Source organism: Choloepus didactylus, chromosome 2 (assembly GCF_015220235.1).
Source record: "Choloepus didactylus isolate mChoDid1 chromosome 2, mChoDid1.pri, whole genome shotgun sequence".
NCBI classification, from domain to species: Eukaryota; Metazoa; Chordata; class Mammalia; order Pilosa; family Megalonychidae; genus Choloepus; species Choloepus didactylus.
Genome location: NC_051308.1, coordinates 127,915,366 through 127,943,163, shown reverse-complemented (window position 1 = coordinate 127,943,163; position 27,798 = coordinate 127,915,366). Strand labels below are relative to the sequence as shown.

Sequence of the window (27,798 nt, the reverse complement as noted above, 5' to 3'; positions counted from 1 at the left end):
TGTCTGACAGTTGCTACAGTATTGCTGTGTTTCCACTGAAAATTTAAATTACCCTATGGCACTCTTGTGACTTTGTTACCATGACCCAAGATGCCTAAGTGCAAAGTTTGGAAACTGAGGGAATTAATCGATTTTAGTGAACAAGCACTGAATAACTTTTTGAGTTTTTATTGATAGCTGTAGTATACTTTCCAAGAAAATTATTATAAGAATCCAATAACATATTTTGGTTAGGCTTCTTTACTTTCTTGGTGATTATAAGAAGTTACAAATTAAAGATCTGTAAGTCAGTCAAAACAGTCTAATTTTCAAAAATATTTTCAAAATAGCCCAACCACATTAAAAGCTTATACACTAAAATACTAGTAAGTTTTCATTTTCTTTCCCTACAAATATGTAACCTAAATAAACAGATTTTATTATAATGAATCAAGCAAAGGCACTTAGCACAATACCATAACAGTTTCTCATTCTGCTGTTCCTAAATGTGGTATTAATATAAATACAGTAGGGATTTCCAGCTATAAACCAAATGCAATGCCACTGAGTTAACTCTGAAACCGATCTAAACAACAAATCCTTAAGGAAACTCTGATAATCTCATTAAAGACTGCCTGTGAATGCAATGAATATTCAGAGAGATTTTACTGTTATATTTGGAAAAGCATACTTACTGCCTTCCCAGGTACACTGTAGCAGATTAAGGGCACCTTCTATTCGCTTCCAGTGCTGAAGATGAAAGAAAGCATAGGCAATTGCTTCACTATCGCCCCGTTTCAGAATGTGTTCTGGAGGTAAAATTAGACTTTTCATCTCTAGCAAATACTGAAAAAATAACACATACATAAACATACAACAGAAAAAAAACTGTGTTAAATTCAAACACCCACAAAAACATAAACTCAAAAAATCAAATTGATAAAAAAATTAAACTACTGGAAATGTTATGAAGATCTGGTAACAAATATAAATCCTTATATATTCAAATTCCAAAGCTCAGAACATTACCATAGGCAAAAATAAGGTGATAAATGACTTATGTGTGGCCTTGCTAAATACAAAACAGAAACTGACACTGAGGAAATAATGTAAGAGCAAATAATTGTTTTTCCAAAAAAGAATCAAGTGTAAAAAATATAAAATACAACTTTTGGAACACTTTGTGGCAATATTTCATTCATTTTTCTCTTGTTCCCATTTTATAGGTAAAGGAACTTAATTGTGGAGAAATTCAGTTAAATTAATATTTACTAAGTGTGCTCAATAAGCACTGTGCTCATTAAGGAATACCCCAAAACCCTACCTGTTGTTTAGAACTTCACAATGTAATGGAAAAGACAAATTTCTTAAGTAAATAATTATAAACAAACTAGAGATAGGAGATATTCATTTTTTAGTTTTTTTAATATATAAGAACTTTATTGAGATAACTCACATACCTTCCACCCATTTAAAGTATACAATTCAATGGTTTTAGTATATTCACAGATATGTGCAACCATCACCACAGTCAATTATGGAAAGTTTTCATCACCTTGAAAAAAAATTCTTTAGCTCTCACCCCTCTATCTGCCATCTCACCCCTCCCCCAACCCTACACAACCACTAATCTACTTTTGGCCCTATAGATTTGCCTACTCTGGACATTTCATATAAATGGAATCATATAACACGTGATCTTTTGTGACTGGCTTCTTTCACTTAGCATATGTTTTCAAGGTTCATCCATGTAGCATGTATCAGTACTTCATTGCTTTTTATGGTTGAATAATGTCCTATTGAAAGTATATACCACACTTTGTTTATCCATTCATCTGTTGATGGACACTTGGATTGTTTCCACCTTTTGCCTATAATATGCTGCTATAAACATTCATGTACACATTTCTGTGTGGACATATGCTTTAATTTCTCTTGATGTATACCTAGGAGTAAAATTGCTGGGTCATATGGTAACTCTATGTTTAGGAGGTATTGATTCTGATTTAGGTCCTGTAATTTGGGACTTGAGCTGACATTTAATAAAAATAGGTAGAACATGGATGATCAGATTGGGATGGGGGTGGGGAGAAAAAACAGGAGGACATATTCGTAGCACACGGCCAGCTTGAATAAAGTCACTAAGCCAAGAAAGCATAGTGCAAGATGCATTTAAGGGATCAGTGAGTATGCCTGTTACAGAAGGTACAGCCTATCAATACTACTTCACATATAATACTAAATTCTCTTGTAACTCTTAGAATACTCACCTTAATATCATAATACATAACAAAAGTAATATAATGTTATTGCACTAATCAAACATGCTAATTACATGAAGAAAGATACAAAATTAACCCCTTGTACACCATCTTTACTACTAAAGTTGGCCAATTTAAAACAAAACTTAAATATTATATGTTTAGTTAGATAAATACTTCCTCTCAAGACTGAGGCCAGAATGCACTTCCCCTACTAGAATAGGTTTCGAACAACATCTTTGATTCTGAACAATTTGATGCCAAATTATGTGTCATGAGGTTAAAACCACCATTAACTTGTTTTAAAATACAAAAAGAGAAACGTTCCAGCTGTGTCTCAAAAGATATATTCTCACACTTCAAATGCAATTTTCCCCAAACTAATCAGATAAACTACATAAATTGAATTTGTGAAACACTTTGTAAAACTACTACAGGGAATAAGACTCCAGGAAGTATCTTAAAAACAAAAAGTTGTAGTAGTTTCAAAATTTAAGACTTAGGTTATTAATCAATATATATGTACTCATTATATTAATACAGCTAGACTATTTTTTCTTCTTTGTTTATGAAATGTGACTTTCCAACAATTACTGAGCTTAATCCCTATTTTAATTACTCTTACTCTTGATGGCTCTGGCTCTCTCTCCTCAAAGTGTAAGAATGCAGTCTGTTCATCGATTTATTTTAGTAGATGTCACAAACTATGAGATTATTTACTAATCCAGTTTGGGGACTTAACATTTCTCATTCGGTTTCTTAAAGGAATGCAGCAGAGGTTGTGTCCTGGTCAAGCAAAGCCCATTTACTGCCTGGTTGGGTTCTCTCTCCTTAGTGCCTTGGGCCTATACTCAGGAGGGTAATATTCTTTCAAATCCTCTTTAATCCTTGCCAATTTTTTTAAAACACAGTAAAAGATCACTCACACCAGGCGGCTGTGGGAAAATGGACTCAAATAGCTGACCTCTGACATGACTCCTTATGCTCTTTGCAAGTGCACTAAGAGCTTCTTCAATAGGAAGCAAAGAAAATGCAGCAATCACCATGGAATCTCCATCATAAAAAAAGTATTTCATTTCCAGAAGAAAACTGTTTAATATGGAAACCAGGACCTTTCTATATGCTTCATTTTACAGATAGAGGAGACAAAATATCCCAATTGAATTTCAATTAAATTTAAACTAAAGCTCAACATAGTAAGTATCCAATATATGGGAAACTACTTAGCAAATGCCAAGAAAAGATACTGAATTAACAAGTATTCAGCAAAACATATAGAAAATATCAATTTGATATGTCAAGAAAATATTTTTTTGAAAAGCAACTATATAGTTACATTTTTTTAAAATTCAGTTTTATTGAGATATAGTCAAATACCATACAATCATCCATGGTGTACAATCAACTGTTCACAGTACCATCTTATAGTTGTGCATTCATATAGCTACATTTTAATTGTTTAATAATCTAAGTGATAATTTAGCTAGTCATCAAACACATATGGCATATTTATTAGGAAATGAAATCTGAGATTTTTATATTTAAAAATCTTGGCTATTTAGTCATTTAAAAAAAAAAAGCCTTCCTTATTTTGCCTTACTTTTTACTATCATGTCCTACCTACTACCTTTGCAATTTAATTTTAAAGCAAAGTAATTATTTTTCACTTTTTAATTAGACACTGAAATGAAGTTAGATGTCCACAATATACGGGAATTTTAAGGAAAAGGCACTTACAATAAATTATAGGAATATAAATTATTATTTTATCTCCTTCACAAACTGTTATCAGGTATTTCTGCTACCTAGCATAAGCTGTAAGTTACTAGACAAAGAAACCATATTTTTCATATTCTACTATAGCACCTAGCACGTTACACCACTGAAACAGGCACTAAAATAGTTAACTGACTACATCTCACATAAGAGCTAAAACTCATACTTCAAACTCATACTTATATTTCAGTAAAAGTAACTTATATTCATCTAAAAGTTATTTTCTAACTCTCTGGGCAAACCAAAAACAAAGACAAATACCCCTGCTACCTAGACTTCTATAAGGAAGACTATTAAAGGTTAAAAGCCAAGGGTGGTTTTGCTGTTTTGGTCGTTTCTATTATTGCTTTCCTGCTTACAAAAGTACATGTATATCAAAAACTATATCACTAAAGTGAAAAGACAACCTATTCAATGGGAGAAAATATTTGGAAACCACATATCTTGTAAGGGTTTAATATGTAGAATATATAAAGAAATCCTACAACTCAACAAGAAAAAGATTAACTACCCAATAAAAATACCGGCAAAAGACTTGAACAGACATTTCTCCAAAGAGGATACATAAATGGTAACAAGCACATGAAAAGATGCTCAACATCACTACCTATTAGGGAAATGCAAATCAAAACCACGAGATAACATTTCACACCCACTAGAATGGCTACTATTAAGAAAACAGAAAATTACAACTGTTGGAGAGGATGTGGAGAAATAGAAACACACATTCATTGCTGGTGGGAATATAAAATGGTACAGTCTCTGTGGAAGACAGTTAAGTACAGAATTACCATATGACCGGGCAATTACTCTACTAGGTATATACCCAAAAGATTTGAAACCAGAAACTTGAACAGATATTTGCATGTTCATAGCGGCATTATTCACAGCTGCCAAAAGATGGAAGCAACCTAGGTCAACCAATGAAGAGATAAACAAAATGTGGTATATACATACAGTGGAATATTATTCAGCTGTAAAAAGGAATGAAGTATTGGTTCATATGACAACATGGATGAACTTTGAAGACATTATGCTGAGGGAAATAAGCAAGACACAAAAGGACAAATATTGTCTGATCTCACTTTTTTGAAACAATAAGAATTAGCAAACCCATAGAGTCAGAATCAAGAATATAGGTTACCAGGGGCTGAGTTGGGGGTAGGGAATGGGGAATTATTGCTTAATTTGTACAGAATTTCTATTTAGGTTGGTTGTAAAGTTTTGGAAATGAATGATAGTAATGGTAGCACAACATTGTGAGTGTAATTAACAGCACTGAATTAAAAATGTGAATGCTGTCTTAAGGGGAAATTTTAAGTCATATATACGTTACTAAAATAAAAATTAAAAGATAAAACATAGGACTGTAAATAAAAAAAGTCCATGCTCAGTGTACAAAAATGCAAACAGTATAGGGCTATGTAGTAGAAAATAATGTATTATGGCATTGGAAATTAAAGAAAATGAAATTCACCCATAATCTACCTCCAGCTCTGATCCTAAAATAATCATCTGATCAATGCTTCCTGGATTTCTTTTTTTAAGCATAATATACTAACTCCATTTTCCTTCAAAAATAGGATCAAACTGTTATGTAACTCACTTTTTATTACACAATACATCTTGTGCATTTCTTCTTGTCTTCATATAGATCTACCTCATTATTTTTAACAGTTGCATGGTATTCCATTAAAAGCTGAGTTATCTCATAATATAGGTTAAGAAATAAGGGTATGCTGGAATTGTACTACCATCCTTAAAAGGCCAAAAAAAAAAAAAAAAAAAAACATCATAAAGCAAAACTCATAAAAATGGTTAAGTAAAATTGCTTAAATATTTCAAGAAATGATGAGTCTCAAATTTTACTTTCTTTAACTTAGATAAGCCTTTACAGCACACAGTTATAAACTACATTGTTCTAACATAATGTCTATTTATCAAACATGCAGTGAGTGCTTGTTATGTGCTAGACAGAATCTCAGATATAAAATGATGAGTAAGAAAAGAGCCCTGCTTTTTAAAAAGTTCACAGGGGACTAAAGGAGAAACATAGACAAAAAAAAAAAAGTTAACATTGATGATTGACGTACTGAAGGAACAGAAAAGAGAAAGTCATTATCTCTGCTTGGGAAAACTGGGAAAGACTCCTTTATAAAGGAGATAACAGATGAGTAGGATTTTGAAGAGTTAGTAGAAACTTGCTAGTTGGAGAAGAAATTGAGCAAATATATGTACAAAAGTAGGGAGAGATGATTAGTATGGCCAATCCAGGGAACAGTGCCACTGGAGATGGAGATAAGGAACAAGGCAGAAGTAGCAAGGAGTATGGTTGGAGACAGATACTGGGCCCAATCTGTGAAGGACTTCTATACATTCTACACATGCAATACTAAGACATTGGTCCTGATCCTATAGGTGCCTGTTACATATTAGATAAAGATTTACAAAACTAGATGGAAACACAAGTCTGTACATGATGAGGGAAGCCAGAATTAAAAGGTTTAGAAATTCTCAGCAAATAAAATACAGTTGTAGTGACTCCCAGGAATGACCCTGATTCGGGCATCAAGGGATTACGAGTGCCTTCTTGACCAAAAGGGAGAAAAGAAAGGTAACAAAATAAGGTTTCAGTGGCTAAGAGATTTCAAATAGCATCAAGAGGCTCTCCTGGAGGTTACTTTCATGCAAGCTTCAGCTAGATATTCCAAATGGCCACAGTATGCCAAACCCAAATCAACAATAGTCCCCCAAATCCTAAAGAATACCCATGTCCCTACTGGAGATTCTATAAAAGTTTCACTCACTAAGTTTATTTCCCAGAAACTTAAATCCTCCAGAGTGTTCCTATGCCAGATAAGTCCCCAAACTCAGAAGCAACAGCCTTTTCAAGAACATCAACCAGATACATCACATCCCTCTTCAACCATAATGTCAACACCCCTTTTCAATATGAACAAGTTAGGGTGGTTACTGCCCAGATATCCCTGAAGATTGAGACACTGATCAAATGAGAGGGAGGAGAAGCAACAGACAAGATAGGATTTAACAAAGGATTATGAATATTGAATCTTTATATTAATATATATATATTTTAGCCTCTAGGGTATTAGAACAGCTAGAAGCAAATAACTGAAATGGTGGAACTGTAACTCATAATATTCTTTAAAATTTCTTCTATAATTAGTTGTTAAATAATACTTCGAAAGTTATCACTTTTCTGTATATGTTATGTTTCACAATAAAAAATGTTTAAAAAAAAAACCCCCATGTGCCGAACGTGCATGTGGCTGTCTCTTGAGTGCACCTGCACTCACCCCTTAAGCATGTACTCTTTCTCTTCAATGAACTTTTCTTACTTGCTTATAAATATATATATATATTATATATATACTTGCTTATAAATATATATATATAATATATATATATTTGTAGACATAAATTGAAACACATAAAGGCTGGTACCTAGGATGTGCTGAAAGACATATTACCTTTGAATCACTCTATTGTCTATCTGGAATAAATCAGAAATTGTTTGTGACAATTTTAACTAGTTATTCATGGTATAACTATGGACAATATACTCAATTACTTTGGTCTCATGCTTTTCACTAAATAAATAAAAAATTAAAGTCACTTTGGAAGCTGCAGTTAAAAAGACATAATGATGTATGGTTGATGGTTTCTTTTATGATAACTCTAAAATTGTACCTATTCTTACACTCAAATTTACTTTAATTTTGAACCGCTTTGATCTTTATAACTTATTTTTAGATTACTTTGTTTCTATTACTGTGCAAATCTTACAACAGCTTTGACCAAAAGCAATATAATTCTGACCTGAAGCAATGATAATGCTTTATAATCTTCTTCCTCTTAGAAGCAGAGGTTAAAGAAAAATCTCTCTGAAGGCATCTGAAATTAAGGTACTTTGCTCTTGATCAGTCATGCAAACAAAGAACCAATTTCTCTGCAATTAGTTCCCTCAGTGCACATTCTATGAGATTGGACAGGCAGGCCCAAAGCAGGGAATCCACATGGATGTGTATTAGGGGGAGACTAAATATAGTTCCCAGATAGAAACAAACAGAACTGCTATACGAATAAACTGAAAGAAAAGAAATATTGCCTAATGATTCCAGGAGCAAAGGGAAAGTGACCTTACATTGAATGGCGACAGAGGGCATTTGCCACAGGAAAACTCCTTTCCACATTATCCCATAGAGCAGCATCTCAAGAGATAAGCAATTTCATATCTCAACTCTTCCACTTAGGCCACATGACATGTAATAGAAGGGCAAAGGTCTCACTGTGTTCTAAGACTGGGTCAGAGACTTCAACACCACTTCTTCTTTCTCCTGCTATGCACTCAGAATCTTGATCCAGTGCCTGTTTTCATCTTACTTTTATATGCTGCTAGAATATAAAGAGTTTGGCCCAAGATGCACTGGCCTGCTGCTGTCCCTTTAGCTATATCTTCTATCATGGATAGGATCAAAGGCTTCAACTCCTAATCAGTAAGAATATATTTTACCTTCTACGTATCAATTTATTTTTCAAATTCCCTTGTTATAAAAGCCAACAGCCAAGGTCTGATTTCTCGGCAATGTAAAACTAAAATAAGTTTAATTGTAAAATAAAAATTTTTGAAAAGCTACAGACCACATATTCCTAAACATGTACTCAAGTCAAGGAGGTCTAACAAACAATTTTTTGTTGCTGTTTTATTTTTTAATGTTCTACTTTACTGTTGCTGTGAAGGCTTCTTCTGTAAGACATAAATAGTCCTTAAGATAAAAGCTAAGTCAAATTTAATTCCTAACTGTCTCAAGACCTTCACCTTCACTTCATCCCAACAAAGGAATCCCCAATTCTTATACATTCTAATGCTGTAAGCACTAAAACAATATTCACTAGGAAATAGTACATACTGGGACTGTTCAAACAAGAAGAGAAAACAGATAACAGAAGCACAATAAAGCAATGATTATGTGATAATCAATACTGTTGTCTAACACTCAGATACTGTGCTAAGCACTTCACATACATTATCTCATTTAATCAGAAGGCATGATGCTGTTATGGTGATTTCTGTGCTCAGTTAGGTTCTTTTTTCTTTATTGAAGCATAATTTTAAAACATTCAAATGCACAGACTTTAAGTGTACAGTTAGATGAGCTTTGATAAATGTATACAAGCAACAACCAATCAAGACACAGAACATTTCCATCACGCCAGAAAGTTCTCCTTTCCAATTAATCCCCTACCCTGACCATATGAAGCAACCACTATAGATAACTTTTTCCTTTTCTGGAACATCATATATATGGAATAATTCAATACACACTCATGTTTCTGGCTTCTTTTGTACTACATCATATTTTTGAGATTCATCCATGTTTCTGTTATATCAGTAATTCTTTTTATTGTTGAATAGTATTCCATTGAATAAATATATTACAATTTGTTTATCCATTTACTCGTTGATGGACATTTAGATTGTTTCCAGTTTGGGGCTATTTTGAACATTCACGTACAAGCCTTTTTGTGGATATATGCTTTCATTTCTTTGGGGTATATTGCTGAGTAGAATTGCTGAGTTGTAGGGTAGGTGTATGTTTAGCTTTATAAGAAACTGCCAAACAGTTCTCCAAAGTGGTTGCACTATTTTTACTCCCAGAGGCAATGTATGATAGTTCCAACTGCTCTGAATTCTTAACATCTTATCAGTCTTCTTAATTTTAGCCATCATGGTAGGTATGAAGAGCTACCTTGTTATGATTTCATATAGCTTTTCCCTGACAACTAATGATGTTGAGCACCTTTATAAGTGTTTATAGGACATTTCAATATCTTGTCTTGTGAAGTATTTGTTCAAGTCTTTCACCCATTTTTTATATTGAGTTGTCCTTTCGTTAACTTATAGGAATGCCTTATATATTCTGGGTATGAGTCCTTTGCTGGACAAACGCATTGCAAATATTTTTCCCCTCTGTGTTTGCTTTCATTTTCTTAACAGTATCTTTGACAAGCAGAGTTTAAAAATTTGGATAAAGTCCAATTTATCATTTTTTTTTCTTTTTTGCCTTTAGTGTCCTAAGAAATCTTCATCTATCCCAAGGTTGCAAAGACATTCTTAGATTTTTTTTCTAACAGTTTTATAGTTTTAGCTTTTACATTTAGGTCAATGAGACATCTCAAATTCATTTTTGTATATGACGTGAGGAAAGTTCATATTATTTTTCCCTACTCAGACATTCAGATGTTCAAACACCATTTGTTGAAAAGAGTTTCCTCTCCCCACTGAATTGCACTGGTGATTTTGTCAAAAATTAATGAATAGCAGATTATTTCCACATTGAGCTCTGAACTCACCGCCATTCAGAGCAGCTCCTGAATCCATGCAGAGACGCTCCTGAAATCAGGGCAATGTGACTCAACTTCCCCACCCTGTAGGTAATGCGGAAGCAGATGCCCTAGTGAAATTCCACAACCTAACAGCAACAATGCATAAGTGACTGAATGGCTGCATCAAAAAACCAAGCACCAAGGGTACCAGACCCTGTGGAAGCTGGCACACCAGTTTTAGCTGCCTATCACCCGACATGAGTCAAAAGGATTAGAGGACTCTAGAAAATCCTGCTCACTGCGATGGCCCAAAATGCTTCCTCACTGACTTGGACCCATCGGCCGAGACCAGATCCCTTTCACCTGGTGGCAAGTAGACTATATTGGCCTCCTTCCTCTGTCCAAAGTGGCAAAATATACCTTCACAACTGTAGATATGGCTATGGGACTACTGCTTGCCTTCCCAGTGGGCAAGGCCAGCTAACGAGCTACCATATGTAGCTTAGAAAAATTAAGTGCCTTTTCCAGGGTCCCCACACATGCGGACAGCAAGAGGGGAACCCCCTTCACTGGGCAATAATCCAGGCCTGGGCTACAAGACATAATGTCCTTTGGAAGTTTCACTTGCCCTATAATCCCACAGCAGCTGGGTTAATTGAAAGAATGAATGGCCTTTTAAAGGAACCCTTAAAGGTTGATAGAAACTCTTTACAACAGTGGACTCTACGACTGTACCAGCATTAACTCCAGACCCAAAGCTGCGGCTCCTGCTCCTGGGGAAATGGTAAACGCAGGCCCCATGCAGGCCTTACAAGGTCAAATAAGGGGGCCAGCTGCTCTTAACCAGCAGCAAGGCAGCAATAACAATCTTCTCTGCCTGTGCCACAAACACTAGAAATTGGGAAAAGAAGGTCAACTGGCTCTGGTTCTGGTCCATGCAGCCACATACGGTTGGGAAACCTAAGTCCATGGGGTATTTTACCAAAGATTATTTATATTTCCTATCTGAACACTCCCCCCCATTCCCCAGGGAACTGTATGCACAACTTTGCAACCCCAAACTAACTGTAGATCTGACCCCTGAAGGGACAGGCTCCCCTAGGGGAGAAAATATGGCATTTAAAACCCTCCTCACCTGGAACTCTTCTCTCCACTAATGAAAACTCAGCTTATATATTGTTCCTACATGTGCTATTAATTCTTGCTAAAAAATTGTATATTACTATTTCAACAATGCATTAACTAAAGTGTTTTAAGTATTTAGCACTATTCTAACCAGTTATAATGTTAGTGGTAATTGTATGCCGTAGAACGTTTGCTTGAAAACGGTTTCTGAAATTATATTGGTAACTTAAGTAAAAGACGTATAAAGGATGTTTTACATTAAAAAGAAAAGAAAAGTAGTTTTGTCCTAAATGACTGGTTGTTTCAGAATGAAGAAAAAGAAAATTAGGACAAAACCTATATGGATAAATAAAGTTGCAGAATGTGTGGAAAGGGAAATCTATTTGTGTGGTCAATGTTAGGAAATGGTAAGAACTAGATATAGAATAAAGCAGACTGCCTGGTAGTTTTATCCTTTAGCTATTTTAGCCCCAGGTTGTGCCACCACAGTAACTGAAGAACATGTAGTTGCTTTAGCTAACCACCACCGCACAAGCACTCAATGAGTCAAAATTAGCTAAATCATTGCTTAATGAAGAAACTACACAACTTAGAAAAGTGGTCTTACAAAACAGAATGGCTCTGGATATTTTAACCACTGCCCAAGGTGGTACCTGTGCTTTAATTAATATTCAGTGTTGTGTATATGTATCTGATAACTTGCAAAATGTAACCCAAGTTCTTAATCACATGCAAGATCATATACAAAATATTGAACAATCATCTGATGATCCTTTGTCCAAATGGTTTAATTCCTTAACTTGGCCATGGCACCACTTGTTAATAGGATTACTGTCCATATGTACTGGTTTACTTGTACTCTGCTGTTCACTGTATCGTTATTGTGAATTATGGATGCAATGTCTGTCCTATGGTCAACACAAATTGCTGCATAGGGGTTGACTATGGGAGCCCCAGATCCCCAAGTGTCTTGAAGGCTGCACACAGCAGTTTGCTTGACCTAGAACAGTTAAGGTTTGACCTATTCTCCTTGTAATATCAGGTGCTATACCTGAAACCACGTGCTCCCTGAGACTTCCTGAGATACTGTTATCTACAAGATAATCTATAATCCTCCTCCCCTCCTTGTTGATTACAATCAATCCCTCCCTAGGTTGCAGAACCCCCACTCCCTGCCTTATGTTCTCATACCCATTGGAATATCGAGCCCTTTTAACCAGCTTATTCAGCACCCACAAAGTGCAGACTATTTCCACGTTGAGCTCTGAACTTGCCACCATTCAGAGCAGCTCCTGAATCCATTCAGAGAAACTCGTGAATTAAGGGCAATGTGACGCAACTTCCCCACCCTGTAGGTAAGCCCCATAATAAAAGCTCATGTCTCAAAAAAAAAAAAAAAAAATTACTGAACAGTATATACTGGATATATTTCTGGAGATTCTACTATGTGATTTTTTTTAAAATTTTATTTTGAAATAAATTCAAACTTACAGGAACAGTTGCAAAAACAATACAAAACCAATACACAGAACTCCAGCATACCCCGACCCGTCCCCCGATACCCCGATCCACCAACTTCAACATCCTGTCACACCACCATTTCTTTCTTTCCCTCCCTCCCTCCCTGCCTATCTATCATCCATCATCCATTGCTCTGTCTTCTGAACATATGAGATCAAGCTGCACACATCCTTGAACAAGCAATATAATTCACATATACAATTCCCATGAACAAGAACATTCTTTTATGCAAGCCCATTAAGCGCAGCTAAGAAGCTCAAGAAATTCAACATTGACACAAAGCTTACATTCTGTTTTTCCTGTTTTTTTTTCTTATGTCCCAACTGTGTCCCTTTGAGCCTCCTCTCCTCCATCCTCAGATCCCATCCAGGATCATCCTTGGCATTTAATTGTCATTATCTATTTAGACAGTCATCTTCTCGTTTTTTTTTTTTTTTTTCAATTGTGGAAACATAGATACAGCCTAAATCTTCCCATTCCAACCCCTCCCTAGCATTCCATTAGTGGGATTAATCACATTTAGAATGTTGCAATGCTATCACCTTCCCACCATCCATTATTAGAAATTTCCCTTCACCCCAAACAGAAACCCTACACTCATTTCTTAACTCTCCATTGCCCCTTCCCCAACTTCTCATAACCCATACTCTACTTTTCATCTCTATGGTCATATTCTCTGATAATTTCTTTCTGTTTACTCTGGGGCTTAAATTTAACCTCTTAAATCTATAACAATCTTGTTTTTCTTTGATACCAACTTAACTTCAATAGGACTCGTAAACCAGGTTCCTATACTCCTCCATTCCCCCACCTTTATGTATTTCTTGTCAAAAATTACGTATTTTACATTGAGTCCAAAACCACTGATTTGTCATTACAGTTCATGTATTTTAGATCCTGTAGGAAGTAAATAGTGGAGTTACAAATCAAAAATATAGTAATATTGGTATTTACTGGAAATCTTTATTTCTTCATGTGGTTTCAGTCAATTGTTTAGAGTCCCTTCCTTTCAGCCTGCTCAATTCCCTTTAGCCTTTCTCATAGGACTGATCTACTGGTGATGAAGTCCCTCGACTTTTGATTATCTGGGAATGTTTTCATCTCCCTCTCATTTTTACCCTCCAGTTGTTTGCGAATTTTCTAAGTCTCTGATGGTTATTGACTTCTATTTGTATTCCATGTGGTCAGGGAATGTGCTTTGAATAAATGCAAAAATTTTTTTTTTAATTTACTGAGGCTTGTTTTATGTCCCAGCCTATGGTCTATTCTGGAGAAAGATCTGTGATCACTAGAGAAGAACGTGTGTCCTGGTGATTTGGGATGCAATGTTCTATATATTCCGTTAAATTTCTCTATCTCTCTCTCTCCTTTCTTTGTTTCTCTGTCAGTAGGGCTCCCTTTAGTATCTGAAGTAGGGCAGGTCTTTAATTAGCAAAATCTCTCAGCATTTGTTTGTGAAAAATTTAAGCTCTCCCTCAAATTTGAAGGAGAGTTTTGCTGGATAAAGTATTCTTGGTTGGAAAGTTTTCTCTCTCAGAATTTTAAATATGTCATGACACTGCCTTCTCGCCTCTATGGTGGCTGCTGAGTAGTCACTACTTAGTCTTATGTTGTTTCCTTTGTATGTGGTGAATTGCTTTTCTCTTGCTGCTTTCAGAACTTGCTCCTTCTCTTCAGTATTTGACAGTCTGATCAGAAAATGTCTCTGAGTGGGTTTATTTGGATTTATTCTATTTGGAGTTTCCTGGGCATTTATGCTTTGTGTATTTATATTGTGTAGAAGGTTTGGGAAGTTTTCCTCAACAATTTCTTTGAATACTCTTTCTAGACCTTTATCCTTCTCTTCACCTTCTGGGACACCAATGAATCTTAAATTTGGACGTTTTATTTTATCTATCATAACCCTGAGATCAATTTCAATTTTTTCAACTTTTCCCCATTCTTTCCTTTGTTCTTTCATTTTCTGTTCTGTGGTCCTTGAGGACACTGAGTGTTTTTTCAACTTCCTCTAATCTTGTATTATGAGTATCCAGAGTCTTTTTAATTTGGCCAACATTTTCTTTTATTTCCGTAAGATCTTCTATTTTTTTATTTACTCTTGCAATTTCTTCTTTATGCTCTTCTAGGGTCTTCTTTATGTCCTTTATATCCTGTGCCATGCTCTTCTTCATGTCCTTTATATCCTGTGCCATACTCTGGTTGGTTGTCTTCAGTTCTTTGATTAATTGCGCCAAGTACCATGTCTCTTCTGATCTTTTGATTTGGGTGTCTGGGATTGGGTTTTCCATATCATCTGGTTTTATCATATGCTTTAAGATTTTCTGTTGTTTCTGGCCTCTTGGCGTTTGCTTTACTTATAGGGTTCTTTCAGGATATAAAGAATATCAGTCGCTAGTTTGTCAGATCTACAGCTTGGTGGTGTACACTTTTCCTAACTAACCAGCAGATGGCATCCGCAAGTCACCTATTCCCCTCAAGTCAGTTCTCCCCAACTTTGTCTTTGTGCTGTGTGGGGATCAGATTCTTGTGTGGTTCAATTGGTGCACTAAGTTTGGGTGTGTTGTTGGTGCTGTCTGCCCTGAATGTGGGGCGTGTGTCTGGGTGGTTAGGGAGGCAGGGCAGCTTTAATAGTCAAACCTTCCAAGGTTTTTGGCATAGAGTCCCTGGGATTTCTGAGCAGGCCCCCCTTCTCAGCCGTGTTCTTCCAGAACCTCTGCTGAGGTACCTGGCCCAGTCCGCTCCTGCTGTGCTTCACTGCATGGTTCTCACCGTTGTAACCACAGCCGCTCCCAGTTTTTTTTTTTTTTTTTTTTAAAAGAACTAGTCCGTCTCCAAATGCCAACCCACGGTTTCCCCACACCATAGCGCGGCTGCGGGACTTTCAGCTGACTCACTCACTCGTGTCAGAATGCAGACTCCCAGTTTCACCAAATGCATGGTCCGTGTTGATTTAGCAGACCTTGATTGGCTGGCGCATAGCTGGAACTGGTGTTCTGGGTCACTTTCTGGCTTTTATCTAGTATTTTTCATGGAGGTGTTTTTTTGCCCTGTCTCACCTAGCCTCCATCTTAGGTTCCTCTGTGATATTGTTTTAAAAGTAATTATTTCAAATTTAAATATAACATAATAAAATTTAGAAGAATTTGGTGGTAGTATGTTTAGAAAAAAATACCGTCAATGAGATATTGCAACAAGCTATTATTAGATCTAAATTAAAGTTGGACAGTACTATTCTAATTAATGTTTAAAGTGTCATACCAAGAACAATTATATCTATAATAGATCACTGACATTCACGGACTTAACATTTACAGTTTCAAGTATCTGTGGTAGCTCTAAATACTCATGATTTATAAGTCATCATTTTGCTAAGGCACAAATTTGAGCTGTGTGCTCTTGGACTTGTGCACATGTGAGTAACTTACTAGTTGATTCTTCAACATCCATATCTCAACATGGTTCATGACCCATTCTCATGTTTACATTTCATGGTTGAAATTATATTATGGTATCTTCAAATATGGATCACAATAGTCAAGAATGTCAATGGCCTACTGTACTAATAATGTTAAAGAATACCCTTCATACTAAAAAGACAAGTGACCTAATTTAAAAACAAGGACAGGACTTGAATAGACATTTCTCCAAAGAAAATATATAAGTGGCTAATAAGCACATTAAAAGATTCTCGACATCCTAAGTCATTAAGTAAATGCAAATCAAAACCAAAATGAGATACCACTTCACGACCTCTAGGAAATCTATAATGAAAAAGAGACAAGTGTTGCATGATATGGAGAAATTAGATCCCAGACATATTGCTGGTGCAAATATAAAATGGTACAGCTGCTTTGGAAAACAGTTTGACAGTTCCTCAAAAGTTAAACAGAATCACCATGATCCAGCAATTTCACTTGTAGGTATATATCCAAGAAAACTGAAAATGTGTTCACATAAAAACTAGTACAGTACATAAAAGCTCCAGGCAGGATTATCCATAATAGCCCCAAAGTGGAAAACAATCCAAATGCCCATCAACTGATGAATGAAAACAAAATGTTGTATGTCCACACAATGGAATTATTCAGCCATATAAAAAAGAATGAGGCGGGGCAAGATGGCAGACTGGTGAGCTGTATGTTTTAGTTACTCCTCCAGGAAAGTAGGTAGAAAGCCAGGAACTGCGTGGACTGGACACCACAGAGCAATCTGTCTTTGGGCATACTTCATACAACACTCATGAAAATGTCGAACTGCTGAGATCAGCGAAATCTGTAAGTTTTTGCGGCCAGGGGACCCGCGCCCCTCCCTGCCAGGCTCAGTCCCGTGGGAGGAGGGGCTGTCAGCTCCGGGAAGGAGAAGGGAGAACTGCAGTGGCAGCCCTTATGGGAAACTCATTCTACTGATCCAAACTCCAACCATAGATAGACTGAGACCAGACACCAGAGAATCTGAGAGCAGCCAGCCCAGCAGAGAGGAGACAGGCATAGAAAAAAAAAAACAACACGAAAAACTCCAAAATAAAAGCAGAGGATTTTTGGAGTTCTGGTAAACACAGAAAGGGGAAGGGCGGAGCTCAGGCCTTGAGACGCATATGCAAATCCTGAAGAAAAGCTGATCTCTCTGCTCTGTGGACCTTTCCTTAATGGCCCTGGTTGCTTTGTCTATAAGCATTTCAATAACCCATTAGATCTCTGAGGAGGGCCCTTTTTTTTTCTTTTTTTTTTTTTAAATCCTTTTTTCTTTTTCTAAAACAATTACTCTAAGAAGCCCAATACAGAAAGCTACAAAGACTTTCAAATTGGGCACGTCATGTCAAGAGCAGAACTAAGAGAGCTCTGAGACAAAAGGCAATAATCCAGTGGCTGAGAAAATTCACTAAACACCACAACTTCCCAAGAAAAGGGGGGTGTCCGCTCACAGCCACCATCCTGGTGGACAGGAAACACTCCTGCCCATCGCCAGCCCCATAGCCCAGAGCTGCCCCAGACAACCCAGTGTGACGGAAGTGCTTCAAATAACAGGCACACACCACAAAACTGGGCGTGGACATTAGCCTTCCCTGCAACCTCAGCTGACTGTCCCAGAGTTGGGAAGGTGGAGCAGTGTGAATTAACAAAGCCCCACTCAACCATCATCTGAGCAGACTGGGAGCCTCCCTACACAGCCCAGCAGCCCAGAACTGCCCTGGGGGGACGGCACTCACCTGTGACATAGCACAGTCATCCCGCAACAGAGGACCCGGGGTGCACGGCCTGGAAGACGGGCCCACTTGCAAGTCTCAGGAGCCATACGCCAATACCAAGGACTTGTGGGTCAGTGGCAGAGACAAACTGTGGCAGGACTGAACTGAAGGATTAGACTATTGCACCAGCTTTAAAACTCTAGGATCACCAGGGAGATTTGATTGTTAGGGCCACCCCCCCTCCCCGACTGCCCAGAAACACGCCCCACTAACAGGGCAGGCAACACCAACTACACACGCAAACTTGGTACACCAATTGGGCCCCACAAGACTCACTCCCCCACTCACCAAAAAGGCTAAGCAGGGGAGAACTGGCTTGTGGAGAACAGGTGGCTCGTGGACGCCACCTGCTGGTTAGTTAGAGAAAGTGTACTCCACGAAGCTGTAGATCTGATAAATTAGAGATAAGGACTTCAATAGGTCTACAAACCCTAAAAGAACCCTATCAATTTCAGCAAATGCCACGAGGCCAAAAACAACAGAAAATTATAAAGCATATGAAAAAACCAAACGATATGGATAACCCAAGCCCAAGCACCCAAATCAAAAGACCAGAAGAGACACAGCATCTAGAGCAGCTACTCAAAGAACCAAAGATGAACAATGAGACCATAGTACGGTATAAAAAGGAAATCAAGAAGACTCTAGAAGAGCATAAAGAAGACATTGCAAGACTAAATAAAAAAATGGATGATCTTATGGAAATTAAAGAAACTGTTGACCAAATTAAAAAGACTCTGGACACTCATAGTACAAGACTAGAGGAAGTTGAACAACAAATCAGTGACCTGGAAGATGACAGAATGGAAAATGAAAGCATAAAAGAAAGAATAGGGAAAAAAATTGAAAAAATCAAAATGGACCTCAGGGATATGATAGATAATATGAAACGTCCAAATATAAGACTCATTGGTGTCCCAGAAGGGGAAGAAAGGGGTAAAGGTCTAGGAAGAGTATTCAAAGAAATTGTTGGGGAAAACTTCCCAAATCTTCTAAACAACATAAATACACAAATCATAAATGCTCAGCGAACTCCAAATAGAATAAATCCAAATAAACCCACTCCGAGACATATACTGATCACACTGTCAAACACAGAAGAGAAGGAGCAAGTTCTGAAAGCAGCAAGAGAAAAGCAATTCACCACATACAAAGGAAACAGCATAAGACTAAGTAGGGACTACTCAGCAGCCACCATGGAGGCAAGAAGGCAGTGGCACGATATATTTAAAATTCTGAGTGAGAAAAATTTCCAGCCAAGAATACTTTATCCAGCAAAGCTCTCCTTCAAATTTGAGGGAGAGCTTAAATTTTTCACAGACAAACAAATGCTGAGAGAATTTGCTAACAAGAGACCTGCCCTACTGGAGATACTAAAGGGAGCCCTACAGACAGAGAAACAAAGACAGGACAGAGAGACTTGGAGAAAGGTTCAGTACTAAAGAGATTCAGTATGGGTACAATAAAGGATATTAATAGAGAGAGGGAAAAATATGGCAAACATAAACCAAAGGATAAGATGGCTGATTCAAGAAATGCCTTCACGGTTATAACCTTGAATGTAAATGGATTAAACTCCCCAACTAAAAGATATAGATTCGCAGAATGGATCAAAAAAAATGAACCATAACCATCAATATGTTGCATACAAGAGACTCATCTTAGAAACAGGGACACAAAGAAACTGAAAGTGAAAGGATGGAAAAAAATATTTCATGCAAGCTACAGCCAAAAGAAAGCAGGTGTAGCAATATTAATCTCAGATAAAATAGACTTCAAATGCAGGGATGTTTTGAGAGACAAAGAAGGCCACTACGTACTAATAAAAGGGGCAATTCAGCAAGAAGAAATAACAATCGTAAATGTCTATGCACCCAATCAAGGTGCCACAAAATACATGAGAGAAACACTGGCAAAACTAAAGGAAGCAATTGATGTTTCCACAATAATTGTGGGAGACTTCAACACATCACTCTTTCCTATAGATAGATCAACCAGACAGAAGACCAATAAGGAAATTGAAAACCTAAACAATCTGATAAATGAATTAGATTTAACAGACATATACAGGACATTACATCCCAAATCACCAGGATACACATACTTTTCTAGTGCTCACGGAACTTTCTCCAGAATAAATCATATGCTGGGACATAAAACAAGCCTCAATAAATTTAAAAAGATTGAAATTATTCAAAGCACATTCTCTGACCACAATGGAATACAATTAAAAGTCAATAACCATCAGAGACTTAGAAAATTCACAAATACCTGGAGGTTAAACAACACACTCCTAAACAATCAGTGGGTTAAAGAAGAAATAGCAAGAGAAATTGCTAAATATATAGAGACGAATGAAAATGAGAACACAACATACCAAAATCTATGGGATGCAGCAAAAGCAGTGCTGAGGGGGAAATTTATAGCACTAAACGCATATATCAAAAAGGAAGAAAGAGCCAAAATCAAAGAACTAATGGATCAACTGAAGAAGCTACAAAATGAACAGCAAACCCATCCTAAACCAAGTACAAGAAAAGAAATAACAAGGATTAAAGCAGAAATAAATGACATAGAGAACAAAAAAACAATAGAGAGGATAAATATCACCAAAAGTTGGTTCTTTGAGATCAACAAGATTGACAAGCCCCTAGCTAGACTGACAAAATCAAAAAGAGAGAAGACCCATATAAACAAAATAAGGAATGAAAAAGGTGACATAACTGCAGATCCTGAAGAAATTAAAAAAAAATTATAAGAGGATATTATGAACAACTGTATGGCAACAAACTGGACAATGTAGAAGAAATGGACAATTTCCTGGAAACATATGAACAACCTAGACTGACCAGAGAAGAAATAGAAGACCTCAACCAACCCATCACAAGCAAAGAGATCCAATCAGTCATCAAAAATCTTCCCACAAATAAATGCCCAGGGCCAGATGGCTTCACAGGGGAATTCTACCAAACTTTCCAGAAAGAACTGACACCAATCTTACTCAAACTCTTTCAAAACATTGAAGAAAATGGAACACTACCTAACTCATTTTATGAAGCTAACATCAATCTAATACCAAAACTAGGCAACGATGCTACAAAAAAGGAAAACTACCGGCCAATCTCCCTAATGAATATAGATGCAAAAATCCTCAACAAAATACTTGCAAATCGAATCCAAAGACACATTAAAAAAATCATACACCATGACCAAGTGGGGTTCATTCCAGGCATGCAAGGATGGTTCAACATAAGAAAAACAATCAATGTATTACAACACATTAACAAGTCAAAAGGGAAAAATCAATTGATCATCTCAATAGATGCTGAAAAAGCATTTGACAAAATCCAACATCCCTTTTTGATAAAAACACTTCAAAAGGTAGGAATTGAAGGAAACTTCCTCAACATGATAAAGACCACATATGAAAAACCCACAGCCAGCATAGTACTCAATGGTGAGAGACTGAAAGCCTTCCCTCTAAGATCAGGAACAAGACAAGGATGCCCGCTGTCACCACTGTTATTCAACATTGTGCTGGAAGTGCTAGCCAGGGCAATCCGGCAAGACAAAGAAATAAAAGGCATCCAAATTGGAAAAGAAGAAGTAAAACTGTCATTGTTTGCAGATGATATGATCTTATATCTAGAAAACCCTGAGAAATCGACGATACAGCTACTAGAGCTAATAAACAAATTTAGCAAAGTAGCGGGATGCAAGATTAATGCACATAAGTCAGTAATGTTTCTATATGCTAGAAATGAACAAACTGAAGAGTCACTCAAGAAAAAGATACCATTTTCAATAGCAACTAAAAAAATCAAGTACCTGGGAATCAACTTGACCAAAGATGTAAAAGACCTATACAAAGAAAACTACATAACTCTACTAAAAGAAATAGAAGGGGACCTTAAAAGATGGAAAAATATTCCATGTTCATGGATAGGAAGGCTAAATGTCATTAAGATGTCAATTCTACCCAAACTCATCTACAGATTCAATGCAATCCCAATCAAAATTCCAACAACCTACTTTGCAGACTTGGAAAAGCTAGTTATCAAATTTATTTGGAAAGGGAAGATGCCTCGAATTGCTGAAGACACTCTAAAAAAGAAAAACGAAGTGGGAGGACTTACACTCCCTGACTTTGAAGCTTATTATAAAGCCACAGTTGCCAAAACAGCATGGTACTGGCACAAAGACAGACATATAGATCAATGGAATCGAATTGAGAATTCAGAGATAGACCCTCAGATCTATGGCCGACTGATCTTTGATAAGGCCCCCAAAGTCACTGAACTGAGCCATAATGGTCCTTTCAACAAATGGGGCTGGGAGAGTTGGATATCCATATCCAAAAGAATGAAAGAGGACCCCTACCTCACCCCCTACACAAAAATTAACTCAAAATGGACCAAAGATCTCAATATAAAAGAAAGTACCATAAAACTCCTAGAAGATAACGTAGGAAAACATCTTCAAGACCTTGTATTAGGCGGCCACTTCCTAGACTTTACACCCAAAGCACAAGCAACAAAAGAGAAAATAGATAAATGGGAACTCCTCAAACTTAGAAGTTTCTGAACCTCAAAGGAATTTCTCAAAAAGGTAAAGAGGCAGCCAACTCAATGGGAAAAAATTTTTGGAAACCATGTACCTGACAAAAGACTGATATCTTGCATATACAAAGAAATCCTACAACTCAATGACAATAGTACAGACAGCCCAATTATAAAATGGGCAAAAGATATGAAAAGACAGTTCTCTGAAGAGGAAATACAAATGGCCAAGAAACACATGAAAAAATGTTCAGCTTCACTAGCTATTAGAGAGATGCAAATTAAAACCACAATGAGATACCATCTAACACCGGTTAGAATGGCTGCCATTATACAAACAGGAAACTACAAATGCTGGAGGGGATGTGGAGAAATTGGAACTCTTATTCATTGTTGGTGGGACTGTATAATGGTTCAGCCACTCTGGAAGTCAGTCTGGCAGTTCCTTAGAAAACTAGATATAGAGCTACCATTCGATCCAGCGATTGCTGTTCTCGGTATATACCCGGAAGATCGGAAAGCAGTGACACGAACAGATATCTGCACGCCAATGTTCATAGCAGCATTATTCACAATTGACAAGAGACGGAAACAACCCAAATGTCCTTCAACAGATGAGTGGATAAATAAAATGTGGTATATACACACGATGGAATACTACGCGGCAGTAAGAAGGAACGATCCCGTGAAACATATGACAACATGGATGAACCTTGAAGACATAATGCTGAGCGAAATAAGCCAGGCACAAAAAGAGAAATATTATATGCTACCACTAATGTGAACTTTGAAAAATGTAAAACAAATGGTTTATAATGTAGAATGTAGGGGAACTAGCAGTAGAGAGCAATTAAGGAAGGGGGAACAATAATCCAAGAAGAACAGATAAGCTATTTAACGTTCTGGGGATGCCCAGAAATGACTATGGTCTGTTAAATTCTGATGGATATAGTAGGAACAAGTTCACAGATATGTTGCTATATTATGTAACTTTCTTGGGGTAAAGTAGGAACATGTTGGAAGTTAAGCAGTTATCTTAGGTTAGTTGTCTTTTTCTTACTCCCTTGTTACAGTCTCTTTGAAATGTTCTTTTATTGTATGTTTGTTTTCTTTTTAACTTTTTTTTTTCATACAGTTGATTTAAAAAAGAAGGGAAAGTTAAAAAAAAAAAAAAAGAAAGAAAAACAAGGAAAAAAAAAAAAGATGTAGTGCCCCCTTGAGGAGCCTGTGGACAGTGCAGGGGTATTCGCCTAACCCACCTCCATGGTTGCTAACATGACCACAGACATAGGGGACTGGTGGTTTGATGGGTTGAGCCCTCTACCATAGGTTTTACCCTTGGGAAGACGGTTGCTGCAAAGGAGAGGCTAGGCCTCCCTATGGTTGTGCCTAAGAGCCTCCTCCCGAATGCCTCTTTGTTGCTCAGATGTGGCCCTCTCTCTCTGGCTAAGCCAACTTGAAAGGTGAAATCACTGCCCTCCCCCCTACGTGGCATCAGACACCCAGGGGAGTGAATCTCCCTGGCAACGTGGAATATGACTCCCGGGGAGGAATGTAGACCCGGCATCGTGGGACGGAGAACATCTTCTTGACCAAAAGGGGGATGTGAAAGGAAATGAAATAAGCTTCAGTGGCAGAGAGATTCCAAAACGAGCCGAGAGGTCACTCTGGAGGGCACTCTTATGCACACTTTAGACAACCCTTTTTAGGTTCTAAAGAATTGGGGTAGCTGGTGGTGGATACCTGAAACTATCAAACTACAACCCAGAACCCATGAATCTCGAAGACAGTTGTATAAAAATATAGCTTATGAGGGGTGACAATGGGATTGGGAAAGCCATAAGGACCACACTCCACTTTGTCTAGTTTATGGATGGATGAGTAGAAAAATAGGGGAAGGAAACAAACAGACAAAGGTACCCAGTGTTCTTTTTTACTTCAATTGCTCTTTTTCACTCTAATTATTATTCTTTTTATTTTTGTGTGTGTGCTAATGAAGGTGTCAGGGATTGATTTAGGTGATGAATGTACAAGTATGTAATGGTACTGTAAACAATCGAAAGTACGATTTGTTTTGTATGACTGCGTTGTATGTGAATATATATCAATAAAATAATGATTAAAAAAAAAAAAGAATGAAGTACTGGTACATGCTACAACACGAATGAACCTTGAAAACATTATGCTAAGTGAACAAAGTCAGGCATAAAAGACCACATATTGTATGATTCCATGTACATGAAAAGTCCAGAATAGGCAAATCCATAGAGACAGAAAATAGATTAGTGCCTGCCAGGGATGGGGGTACAGAATGGGGAGTGGCTGCTAATGGGTACAGGGTTTCTTTTTGGAGTAATGAAAATGTTTTAGAATTTGATAGTTGTGATGATTGTATAACCTTGTGAATATACTGAACACCAGTAAATTGTGTACTTTAAAAAGGTGAATTTTATGGTATGTGAATCATCACAACGAATAAAAAAGAAAACCTTCCATAAAACTACTTGATGGTTGGATAATTAAGAATATGAGATGCCAGAATGACTGAAATAGGATGCTGTGAAATATTTACAACATATATGAAACATTTTCTACTTGAAAACTAAAAAACTACAGTTTTACCTACTATAGCAACTGAAAGATACGCTATCATTTTTCTTGTTTGGTGACTAAAAAAAAAAAGTTTGTTGAACCAAAGCCATAGCATAGCTAGGTTATGAAAGGTAAGTAAAAACCATGAAAATATGCTGTTCTAATTTTTTTTACTGCAGTACTATCATAGTTACTATACACTGAAATTCATTTGTAGAATAAAAAAATCTGTACAACAAAATCAATATTAATGCGATACCTAGAAGAAAATTCATAGCCTAAAGAAATTTATGTGCTCTTTCTCTACTGCACTTCTAATACTTTCCAGCTCTAACAAATTGCACAGCTTTAGACCTCCAGTCATTTCTGGTGCAGTTATGTGGAAAGCTGCCAATAAATATTTGATATTAAAACAACTTCATCCTCCGTCATTTTACTCCAAGGATTCATACAACCATTTGACAAATTTTCATAATAAATTTGTAAGAATAGGTGATTTAAAAATATATATTAAAATATCAATGTTCATTAGGTTAAATAAATTATCACGACCTATAGCTGAAGTCTGAGGAAGACAACTCCGAAAGCCCTTTATGTTTGCTTGCTCCAGCTGCGAGTCAGGAATAGAGACCATAACAGAAGAAGTCTGTACATACTTCATCAGTTGCAAGATCCTAGCAAAAACAGACAGCCACAAAATCCACAGCTCTCCCAGTTCATATAACATTAATGTTATTTAAGTTGGATATTAGCCAGGTTTTTGGAGCTTTAAATTTCTCAAAAACAAAACAAAACAAAACAAAACAAAACAAAACAAAAAACCCTTTATAATTATCCAGTTTGATAACACTCAGCTTAAAGTATCAAATCTACAAACAAAATTGTAAGTTTGTAGTAACATTTTACTTTAGATGGATATTTTCATAGAGTTGAATTGTCAACTTGCCTGGCCATTTAGAAAAGGAGAAAACATGTCAATTCCTACTTACAAATAAAAATGATTTTGAAATGTTAAAGTATATACATTTTATCAGTTTTATTGAGGTAGACTTAACATACCACAGAATTAACCCATTGTAAGTATACAATTTAATAGTCTCTAATACATTTATTCAGTCGTGCAACTATCATCAAGAAGTTCCCTCATGCCTGTTTGTAGTCAGTCCCCACTTGCAACCCCAACCTCAGGTAACCACTGATTTGCTTTCTGTCTCTCTTGTGTCACTTTTTCTAGAGTTTCGTACAAATGGAATCATGTATCTTTTGTGTCTGGCTTCTTTCACTTAGCATAATATATTTGAGGTTCACTGATATTGTTACATGTACAAATGTCTTGTTCCTTACTATTGTTGATATATCACATTTGTATAGACTTACCACAATTTATTTATTAATTCACCTGTCTTCGGATTATTTCAAGTTTTTGTCTACTGTGAATAATGCTCCTATGAACACTTGCATATAAGTCTTTGTATTAATATGTTTTCATTGCTCTTGGGTAGATACCTGAGAATGGAAATGATGGGTGATGTGGTAAGTACACATTTATCTGCAAAACTGTTTTCCAGAGTAGCTATGCCACTTTATAATCCACATCCTTGTCAATACTTGGTATTGTCAGTCTTTGTGAGTATACCCATTTTAGTGGGATTCACTTTGCATTTTCCTAATGACTGATGCTGAGCATCTTCTCATGTGCTAATTAACTACTTCTATATCTTTGGTAAAGTGTCTGTTCAAATCTTTTGCTCATTTTTAAATTATTTGTCCTCTTATTATTGAGTTGTAAGAGTTCCTTATACATTCTGGACACAAGTCCTTTAACAGATATATGATGTACAAATGTTTTCTCCCAATTTGGTTTGTGTTTCCGTTTTCTTAATAATGTCTTTTGAAGAGCAAAAGTTTTTAATTTTGAAGAAGTCCAATTTACAATTTTTTTCTTTTATGGATCATTTTTTTTAGTGTTATAGCTAAGAAATCTTTCCCTACCTAAGGTAACAAGATTTTCTTCTATGGTTTCTTCTAGAAGTTTTAAAAGTTTAGTTCTTATGATTAGGTCTATGATCTATTTCCTTCCTTTCTTTTTTTTGTTTTGGTTTACATATGGACATTCAATTGTACCAGCACCAATTGTTGAAACTCTGGTTGAAAATCAACTGACAGTAAGTGTGTAAGTTTATTTCATGACTCTCTGTTATCTTCCATTGATCTATATTTCTATCCTTATTCCAATATTATGCTGTTTTAATTACTGAAGCTTTATAATGTCTTGAAAGTGAGTAGTGTAAGTCCTCCAACTTTGTTCTTCTTTCTCAAAATTGTTTTGGCTATGCTAGGTCCTTTGCATTTCCATATAAGTTTTAGGATGAGCTTGTGAATTTTTACAAAC

The 27,798-nt window shown here is 36.5% G+C and overlaps 1 protein-coding gene across 11 annotated transcripts in view; it reads right to left on the bottom strand.

Annotated features, from left to right (window-relative positions):
* The window catches only part of ST7L (suppression of tumorigenicity 7 like), a 108,637-nt gene that overhangs the window by 12,410 nt on the left and 68,429 nt on the right, over positions 1 to 27,798 (bottom strand). For 5 of the 11 annotated variants that reach the window (XR_005215273.1, XM_037826365.1, XM_037826363.1 and 2 more), the window contains exon 12: positions 675 to 825. Coding sequence is in view for 6 of the 11 variants with exons in the window: in XM_037826365.1 (XP_037682293.1) it covers positions 675 to 825 (151 nt within the window). In the remaining 5 variants the exon portion in view is untranslated. Of the gene's footprint in view, positions 1 to 674; positions 826 to 5,622; positions 5,775 to 25,958; positions 26,081 to 26,106; positions 26,913 to 27,798 lie in introns of those variants that run through there. The other 6 variants (XR_005215274.1, XM_037826361.1, XR_005215277.1 and 3 more) reach the window with 5 other exon arrangements.